This window comes from Mustela nivalis (assembly GCF_964662115.1).
Source record: "Mustela nivalis genome assembly, chromosome: 17".
Lineage (NCBI taxonomy): Eukaryota > Metazoa > Chordata > Mammalia > Carnivora > Mustelidae > Mustela > Mustela nivalis.
The window spans coordinates 18,497,500-18,510,739 of record NC_139036.1 but is presented as its reverse complement, the minus strand read 5'-3'; the positions used below and the strand labels follow the sequence as shown (position 1 = coordinate 18,510,739).

General features: G+C 46.6%; 2 protein-coding genes across 3 annotated transcripts in view; both read left to right on the top strand.

Annotated features, from left to right (window-relative positions):
• RPH3AL (rabphilin 3A like (without C2 domains)) overlaps positions 1–13,240 on the top strand; it is a 169,452-nt gene that overhangs the window by 10,458 nt on the left and 145,754 nt on the right. The gene's annotated exons all lie outside the window — the stretch shown is intronic.
• LOC309851485 (ADP-ribosylation factor-like protein 1) lies at positions 2,608–3,520 on the top strand. The gene has a single exon (XM_082706797.1). The coding sequence runs from the start codon at positions 2,780–2,782 to the stop codon at positions 3,323–3,325; it is 546 nt and encodes a 181-aa protein (XP_082562923.1). The 5' UTR covers positions 2,608–2,779; the 3' UTR covers positions 3,326–3,520.

The window sequence follows — 13,240 nt, the reverse complement described above, 5'->3', positions numbered from 1 at the left end:
GGTCACCTGGGTGGCTCAGTGAGGTAACCATCTGCCTTCAGCTCAGGTCATGATCTCAGGGTCCAGGAATCGAGTCCCAAGTTGGGCTCCCTGCTCAGCAGGGTGACTGCTTCTCCTTCTCTCCCTCCCCCTCCCCCTGCTTTGCTCTCTCTCTCAAATACATCAATAAAGTCTTTTAAAAATAAGTAAATAAATAAGCATGGAGAATGTTACCATTTATAGAAAGTTTAAAGCACAAAAACCAACATTATATTTCATTTTAGGATGCACAGGTATATAGAAGTATAAAGGAATGCAGGGAAACCAGAAACACTAAATTCTAGAAAAGGTTACCTCTCGAGGTTGGGAGATGACCAGGACCAGAAAAGTTATACAAGGTGCTTCTACTGTATTGGGAACATTTCATTTTTTAAACATTTGAAATTCTTTTTTAAGTAGACTCTATATCCAATGTGGGGCTGAAACTCATGACTAAGATCTTGATCATGATCAAGAATCACATACTCTACTGACTGAGCCAGCCAGGTACCCCAGAAACATTTCATTTCTTTTTTTTTTTTTTTAAGATTTTATTTATTTATTTGAGAGAGACACACACAGAGAGAGAGGGAACACAGCAGGGAGAATGGGAGAGGGAGAAGCAGCATTCCTGCTGAGCAGGACTCTGGGATCATGACCTGAGCTGAAGGCAGACACTTAATGACCGAGTCACCCAGTGGTCCTGAAACATTTTATTTCTTAAGCTGAGCAGCAGGTACACTGTGTGTGTGTTTGTGTATGTGTGTGTGTGTGTGTGTGTGTGTGTATGTAACTTATTTATTTTGTTTTTAGAGAGGGAGATGGGGGAGGGGCAGAGAGAGAGAGAATCTTCAGCAGGCTCCACAGCCAGCACCGAGCAGATCTGGGGCTGGATCTCAAGACCCTGACCTGAAACTGAAAGACCCCCCCTCCCGTCGTTAACTAATTAACTGCTCTTTTGTTGTGTAAAAGTACCCCTCCTCCCCTTGCAATGAAAAGACCCTTCCCCCAGGGTTGAATTCAATGTAACTGCTCTTTTGCCTTTCTGTAACCGCTTGGCTTTTAGGGCATGACACTTGACTCCTGTTTGAACAAGATACCCTCTCCTAATAGCCGGGGCATGGTCATGTATAGCCGGGGCATGGTCATGTAGGCAAGGGGGCTGCATGGTCACATAGGTCACGTAGACAGGATGCCTTTCTGCTGAGTGATGGGGTCAAGCTTCTCCTCTTTGTTTCCCCTTCCCGCCCTTTCTCTTCACGCGAGGGGGTCTTCCAGGGCCAATCCACTAACACCAAGTATGCCTTTTTTCAAATGTTCAAATTGTCAGCCAATCGGCCCCGTCCCATCCAGGACTTGTTTGTACCTGTCTATAAAAATCCTGCACCACCCCAGCCAGGTGTGCTCAGCTAGCAGGAGCTGCTGACCACCCGCAGGCGCCTGCGTAACAATAAAGAACCTCTTGCTGATTGCATCCAGTGGCAGTGTTGGATTCTTGGGTAAGGGGATCCGCGGGTCTTTCAAAACCAAGAGTCGGATGCTCAACCAACAGAGCCACCCAGGCATCCACATATATGTATATTTTATATTGTTCCTTATACCTTTATGTAGGTCTAAAATACATTTTTTAAGTTCTTATTTTTATTTATTTATTTATTTTTAAAAAATATTTTATTTATTTATTTGACAGACAGAGATCACAAGTAGGCAGAGAGGCAGGCAGAGAGAGAGGAGGAAGCAGGCTCCCCACTGAGCTGAGAGCCCCATGCCGAAGGCAGAGGCTTTAACCCACTGAGCCACCCAGGCGTCCTGGTTTTAGACTTTTAAATACTCTCTACACCCAAAGTGAGGGTTGAACTCATGACCCTGAGATCAAGGGCCAACCGGATGGCCCTTGTTTTTAGCATTTTAAAAACCCATCTTCAGACCTGAACCCAGACCCTGTAGGAGCTGGGGTTCCAGAGGGAGAAACTGGCAGGGAAAATGCCAGGAGCTTGGAGAACTGTTTGGGCTGACCTAAGGCCTGAGATGGGGGGTTTGGGGAGGACCCATGTGCCCCACCTGGGTGGCTACGTCTTGTGCTGGTTTTACTTGTAGGGGTTCTGGAACTAAACTGGTGGGATTGCAGTCCTAGCTCTGCTACTTATTTGCTATGTGACCTGGGGGAATACTTAATCTTTCTGTTTCTCAGTTTTCTCATCTTTTGAATAGTTACCATAATGAATACTTAAATCCTAGAGCTGTGGAGAGGATTAAGTGTTTTTGAAAACCCTTTAACCTAGTCCCTCATGCCTGTGAGATAGGGAAACCTGCTTTTTGCTCCTTTTCCTGCTTTGTTCTTTTTCTTTTTCTTAAGATTTTTATTTATTTGACAGAGACAGCAAGAGCGGGAACACAGTAGGGGGAGTGGGAGAGGGAGAAGCAGGCTTCCCACAGAGCAGGAAGCCCAATGTGGAGCTGGATCCCAGAATCCTGGGATCACAACCTGAGCCCAAGGCAGACGCTTAACCCAGGCACCTTCCTGCTTCTGTTCTTGCTAGGACCTGCACCCTCACTTTTACACATGCCTCAGAAACCAAATAGTGGGAGTCCGACGTGGAAGTTGCTGGCTGACCGGACTTCCAAGGGATTCGCTTGGGAGCCGAAGCCGGACCCGGAGGCCAAGGCGAGCAGAGGTGGAGGCGCCGAGGCCCGAATAGGAGTAGCTGCCGAGGCCGGGGCCTGTCTCTGACCACCGACAAGGGCGGACAGGCGGTTCACCATGGGTGGGTTTTTCTCAAGTATTTTTTCCAGTCTGTTTGGAACCCGGGAAATGAGGATTTTAATTTTGGGATTAGATGGAGCAGGAAAAACTACAATTTTATACAGATTACAGGTTGGAGAAGTCGTTACTACTATTCCTACTATTGGATTCAATGTTGAGACGGTAACATACAAGAACCTTAAATTCCAAGTTTGGGATTTAGGAGGACAGACAAGTATCAGGCCATACTGGAGATGTTATTATTCAAACACAGATGCAGTCATTTATGTGGTAGACAGTTGTGACCGAGATCGAATTGGCATTTCCAAATCAGAGTTAGTTGCTATGTTGGAGGAAGAAGAGCTGAGAAAAGCCATTTTAGTGGTGTTTGCAAATAAGCAGGACATGGAACAGGCCATGACTCCCTCAGAGATGGCAAATTCACTTGGGTTACCCGCACTGAAGGACCGAAAATGGCAAATATTCAAAACTTCAGCAACCAAAGGCACTGGCCTTGATGAGGCAATGGAATGGTTAGTTGAAACATTAAAGAGCAGACAGTAGTTCAGTCACTTCTACCCTTGTGAAATGAAGACTACATCCTATATCCCTTTGGAAGGAAACAGTTAAGTGGGCTTCATGCTACTAAATGTTAAAACTGTGTGATTGTTGTCATATACTGAACTGAATGCAATATTTGTAATAAATATAAAAAATAAGTATTTGGTTGGAAGGGTAACTCACCCATGATTGAACCAACTGAATGTCTGTTCTGTGTAATGTAAAATCCTCCCTTGCTTTCTTGTGTTAAGTATATATTCTATTTGTATGGAATTCTTATTCAAATAGAGTCCTATTAAAGAATGTACTCTTTACTGAGGAAAAACCCTCCTAAAAAAAAAAAAAAAAAAGAAACCAAATAGTGTATGTCCTGCTTATAAGGGACAAGGAGTTAATGATTTCCTTAGGGTGGATAAAATCTAAGAAAGGACCAGGTGTCAATGACAGGGAAAAAACTATCATATGTGTAATTCAGAGCACAGCACTAGACATCTGGATCCCCGGTCCCCCCCAGCTCTAAGGAATAACACCTGGGCCCTCATCTTTGTTCTGACCAGTTCCTGGATGCCGTAGAGGACATGAATGTCAGGCCACCATGCTCAGTTAAAAACCCCCAGGCCCCAAACAAAGAGGAGACTCCCTCCCTTCCTTTGGGTCACCCACCACACCTGCATTCTTTCTACACCTACAATAATCTCCACGTTTACCTCCTGCTGGCTCACTTCTGCTTTCTATCCTGTGCACACCCAGGGACCCTCTTGGCTGGTCCTGTGGAACCCCCTCCGGGTCCCCAGAGCCAGCCTGCCTGCCTCACAAGTGTATCGTATTTTGTTTTGTCTTGTTTGCTTTAAACTTCATGAAAGACGGGACACCAGGGTGGCTCAGTTAGTCAAGTGTCTGCCTTCAGTTCAGGGTCCTATGATGGAGTCCCACTTTGGGCTCCTTGCTCAGAGGGGGAGCCTGCTTCCCCCTCTGCCTGCCACTCCCCCTGCTTGTGCTCTCTCTCACACATAAATAAATAAGTAAAACCTTAAAAAACAGAAACAAAAAAATTCACGAAAGAGGACTTTTGCTTAGGTGGAAGACTCTGCAGGCAAAGCATCCCCTGAAGGGTTCAAAACTACTCCTTCAAGAGCTAAGGATGGCCCTGAGCCAGTAAAGCCCCACCTGTGATTGACTCTAAGGCAGGGATGGATTTGACCTTGACTTTGTACCTGCATGTACTGAAAGACCCGCGGATCCCCTTACCCAAGAATCCAACACTGCCACTGGAGAGGGTATATTGTTCAAACAGGAGTCAAGTGTCATGCCCTAAAAGCCAAGCGGTTACAGAAAGGCAAAAGAGCAGTTACATTGAATTCAACCCTGGGGGAAGGGTCTTTACATTGCAAGGGGAGGAGGGGTACTTTTACACAACAAAAGAGCAGTTAATTAGTTAATGACAGGGGGGGTCTTTCAGTACCCATCCACTTTGCCCCACATTTTCCTTACATAACCCGGAAGAATTTTTGGCACTCTGGAGACAGTATTTGAGACTTTAGTCCACTGTTTTCTCTGTGTTGGCCTCAGGAAGTAACTTCCTTTCTTGTTTTGTTATTCTGACTTTGGTGGTGCTGGGCTGAACCTCGTCTGCTTGAAACCCTAGTATGCCGGCTTCATTCAGATCAGTGTTTATTTCTCTAGACAGAAAGACCTGGGTGAAGTAGCAGTGATGAGACGTTCTCAGCTCCTGGCTGACATTTATTCCTTGAAAACACAACTTTCAAAATATTTGATGCAATTCGTGGAAGCCAATGAGAATGATGCTTGTCAGGGCCATACCTCCGGGCCCCAGCACCAAGGGTGCTTTTTTCAAGATTTTCCCTTACAGACATAGTGACCCGATCAATATTTCAGCCTGGTTCAGAGGTGGGGACCTTGGATGTTCCTGGAGTATTTCCCTTCCTGTAAGTGCCTGGGAGCATTGAAATGACACCTGCCATCGACTGGGCAGCACTGAGCCAACAGCCCCCATGGGGACCTTGGCCTCTTGGAGATCCCCCAAATCCTGGATGTCTGGAAGCCCAGGAGAGGGGCTCTGCTGGCGGAACCCAGGGAGGTGGGACTAGAGGCCTGACGAAGGCTGAATGGACTCCACTCTACCAGCGGCAGAAATGGGGGAGCTGAGGCACCAAGCAACCTTTGTGTTGGAATGGAGAAGAGAAGAGCCAGCCCTAGAGACGAGATGTTTTGCGTTGGAATCCTGGGCCAATCGCGTATTAGCTCTGTGACCTTGGAGAAGTACGTTTAGCTGTTCTAAGCCCTGGTTCCCATGCCTGTGAAATGGGGACTCTCATAGTACCTATGAGATAATGCAGAGAAAGTACTTACACTGGGTCTGTGTGCTCCATGAATGTAACGATCTGTGGCCTGGGCCATTGTTGGCTGTCTCTTCATGATGCAAGTCCTAGGAGGTTGGGACCCACCAGCTTATGGTTTTGTTTGCATAGCCTTTCCCCACACTGTGTGTGATTAAGTGCTGGGGCCCTTCTGAGGACTGTAGTTTTTTTTAGAATGTTAATTGATTGTATCTACACTTCCACCCTAAGGCTGTTTCCAGAATTCTAGAGATCAAAGTTTGTTTTTGTTTTTTTTTCTTTTAAAGATTTTATTTATTTGACAGAGATCACAAGTAAGCAGAGAAGCTGGCAGAGAGGGGGTTGGGGTGGGAAGCAGGCTCCCCGCTGAGCAGAGCCCCATGTGGGGCTCCATCCCAGGACCCTGGGATCATGACCTGAGCTGAAGGCAGAGGCTTTAACCCACTGAGCCACCCAGAAACTTTGCCCCTCAAAGTTTCTTTTTGTATTAGTTGTTGTTGACTGTGCTGCCAGCTCTATAGGAAGGCTGTTGCCTCTCTAGGGCCTCCCTGACCGAGCAAGGGGAGATTTTTGTGTGTGTGACCAGATCCAGGCCTTACTGGCTGATGGCTGAGCAATTTGCCCTCCAGCTTGCCTTTGTGAGCTGCTGTTTAATTCTGAGTCACAGGACTGTAGGCCTGAGGTGGCAGGAGGCCCCAGGCTCCATCTCATCCAGAACATTCCTGGGAGGTGTTACAAAAACACAAAACTAGTTATTAGATGATGGTGGTAAAGACAGATTTTATTCAATACTATAGCAACAGGGGGAAGAGACTTCTTTAGTATAGAACTGACTTTCATTCTGCGCTGTGTGGAGCGGAGTTGGCCTTTTAAAGGGAGGATGAGGGAATAGGGACAGTGAGCAAGTAGGGGCTTGAGCAGTCAGGAAAGTGAAAAATTACCAAAGCCAGGTAAGGGGTCAGTGTCAAAGGGATTAGGCCATTAATCTGGCACTAACACAGTTCGGCACCTATCATCTTGCAGAGACTGAGACACAGGGGCCTTGTCATTCCTTCCTTCCTGATGATTATATTATATTTTATTTTTTCAAGATTTTATTTTTTTATTTGACAGAGATCACAAGTAGGCAGAGAGGCAGGGAGGAGGGAAGCAGGCTCCCCGCTAAGCAGAGAGCCTGACGTGGGGCTCAATCCCAGGACCCTAGGATCATGACCTAAGCCGAAGGCAGAGGCCTTAACCCACTGAGCCACCCAGGCATCCCTGATGATTATATTTTAAAGGAATGGTTCCCAGGTCCTTGAGGAATATACTCCTAGGTTTTAGGATGTACATGTACCTCTCAAAGGGACACAGAAAGGATATGCAATACTAAATTTTTTGATTAAATGCCCTAAGAAAATGGAGGTCAGCGGCTTAAAGACAAGTGTTAGCTGGAACAAATGGTAGATCCTTTTGGCAACCTTGAACTTTTTCAGACAGGAACTCAAGGAAGGCTGGTCATCCTGGTGACGTGGTGACATTAGGCTACTAAAAGCCATACTAGGTTTTTTTTCTTCAAGTCTCTATATGAGGGGAGTGAACAAAATTGTTCGTGTTCAAAGTTGCAGCTCTTATAGGCCAAGATGGAGGCCCAGTCAAGAAGTGGGATCAAAGGAGGTGTGCCTGGATAGCTCAGGCAGTTGAGCATCCAACCCTTGGTTCAGCCCGGGTCCTGATCTCAGGATCATGGGATGGAGCCCAACCTCGGACTTGGCAACAGGATGAAGAGTCTTCTTGTCCCTCTCCCTCCCCTTCTGCCCTTCACCAAGCAATCAATCAATAAAATCTTTAAAAAAAGAATAGAAGTGGGATCAGAGGAACCTGATAATTTTGGCTAACATGAGAGTCTTTCTCAAAAGGATGGTCAATGAGACTGTTCCTGCTGAGGTTCTTATGGGCTCAAAATGGAGCAATGTGTTTGTTCCAATGTTCTACACATGGGCTGAAGAAGAACCAAGGTTGGCATCTGCAGAAAGAGGACTTTGTCTCTTAAGAGGTATGATGGTGGATTTCCACTCCTTCCTGAAAGGGTTAATGTTGGTGTACATCGGAGTCCTTGGGAGAACATGTGCAAATGTGATTCAATACCAGAACCTATAAGTCTACATACTTACCAAGCCCTCCTGTGCTTCTGACACAAGAGGTCCCATCTGAGAAATTGGCTTAAAGTATAAACATGGTCTCTTAAACAGACACACACACAAGCAGAAGTCTTCTTCAGCCTAACCCCCACGGTGATGGTCTCCTGCCCCAGAAACTCCGGCGTCTTTATGTGTTCCCCAGGCAGCATGATCTGACAGAAACCATTTCCATGCTGTTATGGAAGTCTTCTGGGCTTTGCCATCATCAAGGGAGTGCCTCATCTGACCTCCCCCAAGACATTTCACAGACTTGAGGCTTCAAGATTACTTCTTGTCCTTTTGTCCTTAGGGCAGTTTCAATGAATGTCAGAGAGCAAGCTAGTCACTCCCCTTCAAATGGAAATTCTCTAGTTCCCGAGGCACTCACTCACAGGCTTCTACCCGAAGTCCCAGTCTATATCCTACACAGGGGTATGACACAGAGAATTTGTCCCTAGCAGGGCCCAAGCTTATATTTGACACTGTGTGGGCTCAAACAGGCTTACTGGTTCCCATTTAGCATGTCCAGGGAATATTGCTTGAGGGTGAATTAATTCCCTTCTTTTTAAAAATTTTTATTTATTTATTTTAAGGGGAGTATGTGGCAGAAGGAGAGGGAAAAGAGAGCTGTAAGCAGACTCCATGCTGGGTGCTGAGCCCTACATGGGGTTCAATCTCACGACCCTGAGGTCACGACCTGGGCTGAAAGCAAGAGTCAGATGCTTAACCGACTGTGCCACCCAGGTATCCGGATTTGTATCCCTTCTATTTTACAATATCAGGTAGGGGGAACCCTTCCCAACCAGACACAATGTGCATCTGTTGCTGGGTGGACTGGGGAGAACTGCAGGCTCTGAGGCGACTGCCCAGCCCATCCCCCAGAGGTCACTGGAGAGTCTTATTCTTGTGACAAGAGAAGAATTCAAGGACGAACCAGACAGTGGTTGAGCCGCACACGTGAAGAGAGAGTGGATTCTGGAGATGCAAGAGAGAGCAAGCCCAGAGAGAGCTGTGCCAAGGCTTTAAGTCTCTATCTTTTATTGACAGTTGTTCACGAAGGTGTGGACTATTTCTTACTTGGGGAGGGGATTTCTTTGGGAGCAGGGTTTTGTGATTTTTCTTCTTACCTGGTCAGAGTCTCAGGCCTTCTTTGTCTGGGGCCTGTCCAGTTTGGTCTGGCTTCTTGTGGCCTCATGTGTGGAATGCCGTCAGGGCAGGTTGGAACCTTCTTGGGAAGTGGGCCTTTATTCCCCCTTTGCTGGCCTCCAGGCATCCTGTTAAAGCCCAACTAGCTTTCTGCTCTAACACATTCTCATCATAAATAATCAGGTAAGGAGATGTAACCGGTTCACATAAAGCCTGTTCAAACATTCCAGTTCCACAAACTTTTACCTTAGTTCCAGCAATCCTTATGTGCCTGACTGTGGCCTCCATTAGGATTCCATCAACAGGTTTTGGTTTATAAGTAGAAATGTTTCCTGGGCAGATATAATATTCATTCCCATAAAACCTTCACATAAAGAAGACACAACTGCTTTACATAAGAGCCTGTTTAAATATTCTGACTTTCATAATCTTTTGTTTTTGTTTTTGTTTTTAATTTTATTTATCTATTTGACAGACAGAGATTACAAGTAGGCAGAGAGGTAGACAGAGAGAGAGTGGAGGAAGCAGGCTCCCCACTGAGCAGAGAGCCCCATGTGGGGCTCGATCCCAGGATCCTGGGATCATGACCCAAGCCGAAGGCAGAGGCTTTAACCCACCGAGCCACCCAGGCGCCCCGTGACTTTCATAATCTTACCAACACTCAACATACTTCTATGTTCTCCATCTCTTTGCGGCCCGAATGGAGGCTTTGCCAATGGGTTTTGACACCATGGTTCGTGGGGCTCTCATGCAAAGGGGTCCCAGGAACTTAATTTCTTCACCCTCTGACCATTTACTCCCTAATGTGCAAAAAACTTTCGGGGCACCTAGGTGGCTCAGTGGGTTAAGTCTCTGCCTTCAGCTCAGGTCATGATCCCAGGTTCCTGGGATTGAGCCCTGCATTGGGCTCTCTGCTCAGCAGGGAGCCTGCCTCCCCTCTCAGTCTCTGCCTGCCTCTCTACCTACTTGTGATCTCTCTCTCTTTCTGTCAAATAAATAAATAAAATCTTTAAAACAACAACAACAACAGCTTTGGGTTCCCAGTGAGGAGTTGAGCCAGCCCAGCCCTTTTGTCAATCTTAATCTTGATTATTCTACCTAACCACTGTGCTGGGTAGAACTGGTTAGGTATCTTCTCCAAACTGGGGTAAATAGAGTGGACTTTTTTTTTTTTTTTAAAGTATTTATTTATTTATTTGAGAGAGAGAGAGAGTGAGAGAGAACATGAGAGGGGAGAAGGTCAGAGGGAGAAGCAGACTCCTCACGGAGCTGGGAGCCTGATACAGGACTCGATCCCTGGACTCTGGGATCATGACCTGAGCCGGAGGCAGTGGCTTAAACAGTGGAGACACCCAGGTGCCTCAATAAAGTGGACTTCTTTGGGGCCTTTTAACATTGGGAGTCCTTTTGGTCTACTCAACCTTTGATAGTGCTGTATTAACACCTTTGTTTTAACCCCATCAATGTCTGCTTCATTCAAGTATTTCTTAATAGCTATCTAAAGATTTCCACTCTGCTGAGTGAGTCCCATGATTTTCCTTTCTCTTTCCTCTTTGTTTTGCTCTTTTTTTTAAAAAAAAAGATTTTTTTTTTTTTTTTTTAGATTTTATTTATTTATTTGACAGATCACAGGCAGAAAGACAGGCAGAGAGAGAGAGAGGTGGAAGCAGGCTCCCTGCTGAGCAGAGAGCCCCATGTGGGGCTCGATCCCAGGACTCTGGGATCATGACCTGAGCTGAAAGCAGAGGCTTTAACCCACTGAGCCACCCAGGCACCCCTAAAAAAAGATTTTATTTATTTATTTGACAGACAGAGACCACAAGTATACAGAGAGGCAGACAGAGAGAGAGGGAGAAGCAGGATCCCCGCTGAGCAGAGAGCCCAATGCAGGGCTCTATCCCAGGACCCTGAGATCATGACCAGAGCTGAAGGCAGAGACTTACCCCACTGAGCCACTCAGGCCCCACTGTGTTTTGCTCTTAATCAATATTTGCTTTATTACCCTTTTTCTTTAAGATTTTATTTATTTATTTGAGAGAGAGACTGAGGGAGAGAGCATGAGCAGAGGGAGAGGGAGACACTGGCTCCCTGCTGAGCAGCGAGCCCAACGCAGGGCTCAATCCCAGGACCCCAGGATCATGACCTGAGCCGAAAGCAGACACTTAACTGACTGAGCCACCCAGGTGCCCCTCACCTTCTTTCTTAATAGCCATTTAAAAATTTCCACCATGCTTAAACCGGTGCCTAGGCTCTGCCCTTCCCCCATCTCTCATTAATTCATCTACTGGTTTTTTTTTTTTAAAGATTTTATTTATTTATTTGTCAGAGAGAGAGCAAGCGAGAGCGAGCATAGGCAGACAGAGTGGAAGGCAGAGTCAGAGGGAGAAGCAGGCTCCCTGCGGAGCAAGGAGTCCGATGTGGGACTCGATCCCAGGACGCTGGGATCATGACCTGAGCCGAAGGCAGCTGCTTAACCAACTGAGCCACCCAGGCGTCCCTCATCTACTGTTTTTACTAATATCAGTAAGACCCATGAGGGGAAGCCGAGGCAGCAAATTCCAGAACTGTCCCTCGTTTTAGACAGCAGTAAATTTATATGGGGTGCCCATGTGAAAGGCACCCCCATTAACCCTGGCATTTATCCTGATCTGAGCAATGGGCATATACAGCAGTGATTATCTGGGTCACCATAAAGCATCCCTCGTGCCTTGCTACTTCATCTGAGGTGCTCTACCTGGAGGGTGGGGGCACAGATTGTCCCTTTCTCAGGGTAAACAGACCCTACTGTGGCTTTTATGCAGTCCGAAAGCTGGCTGTTCCCTTGGGAAGAAGAAGCTATGTTTCTGGGTTTTTAACCCAGTAGTCTGTGCTTGTTCCCTAGTGACCTGTGGGTCCCGCATCCACCAAACGTGCTCTTCCACTCAGCAGCATTCAAAACCAGAGACATAGGGGCCCTTGGGTGGCTCAGTCGTTAAGCGTCTGTCTTGGCTCAGGTCACGGTCCCAGGATTCTGGGATCAAGCCCCACGTGGGGCTCCCTGCTCTGCAGGGAGCCTACTCCCCAACCCCGCCCTGCGCCCCCCTACCCTTGTGTTCCCTCTCTCACTGTCTCTCTATAAAATAAATTTAAAAAACAAACAACAACAACAACAAAAAACCCAAACAGAGACATAGCCCCCAAATTTGTTACTTTCATCATCCATTTTATTTTATTTATGTATTTATGCATTTATTTATGCCACCCATTTTATTAAAGGTTTTCTTCCCAGGGGGGCGCCTAGGTGGCTCGGTGGGTTAAGCCTCTGTTTTTGGCTCGGGTCATGACCTCCGGGTCCTAGGATCGAGGCCCACATTGGGCTCTTTGCTCAGTGGGAAGCCTGCTTCCCTCTCTTTCTGCCTGCCTCTCTGCCTACTTGTGATCTCTCTCTCTGACAAATAAATAAATAAAATCTTAAAAAAAAAAAAAAGTTAAAAAAAGGCTTCCTGGTCAGCTGACACCCATCTACAGGATGTAACTGCTCCTTCACACCATTACCTCCTGGTTTCAACAGTTTCTTGATTTTGCCCTCTCCCTACGTTGACTACCTTCCTGGGGACTAGAGAGGTCTTAGAAGTACTTTCTGTTGTGGCTGCATACTTTTTCCCTTGGTGGATGGCTTCAAGGCCAGTAACTGAAACTTAGACCCAAATCGGAGTTTAGCCTAGCATCAAAGTCCAACCCAGAACTCTCTTCTAGTTTCATTTGAGCTATTACCAATGATAACCAAAGGACTATTTTGCCTGTTTTATTACTGGTTTGCATTTCCTTCTACATCCTGGGAGCTAAATCCTGGGATTGGACCTACCTCTAAATTCCCCGGGGAACGTTTACCTTGAGTAACTGAACACAGCTGTTGCATCAGACCTTCCGGGACCACCTCGGAGTCCACAGCTCCTCACTCCTCAACTTTTTATTCATTTTCTTCCCAAAGCACGCCGTTCTCACAAGCGGGGCCCATTCCAGCCCAATCCCACTTTCCTGACAAGGACTGAAGGAAATTTTTGCTTTGTTCCCTTTTAGACACATAACACTTCTGGCACCAGCTGCATGGGTTTTTCCACAGCAAGCTAGTCTCCACTCGTCGCCAGACGCCAGCTGAGTGTTTTACAATTTAATTCAATTCTGACACTAATTGCCCAGAGGTGTAGCACAGACTTCTCAAATTAAGGGCTCAATCCCACAACGCCTCCCCCACCCTCACGCCCATTCAGCTGCCA

Bases quoted from the DNA above. Each gene is read 5' to 3' on its own strand.
- LOC309851485 (XM_082706797.1), top strand. From the start codon at position 2,780: ATGGGTGGGTTTTTCTCAAGTATTTTTTCCAGTCTGTTTGGAACCCGG.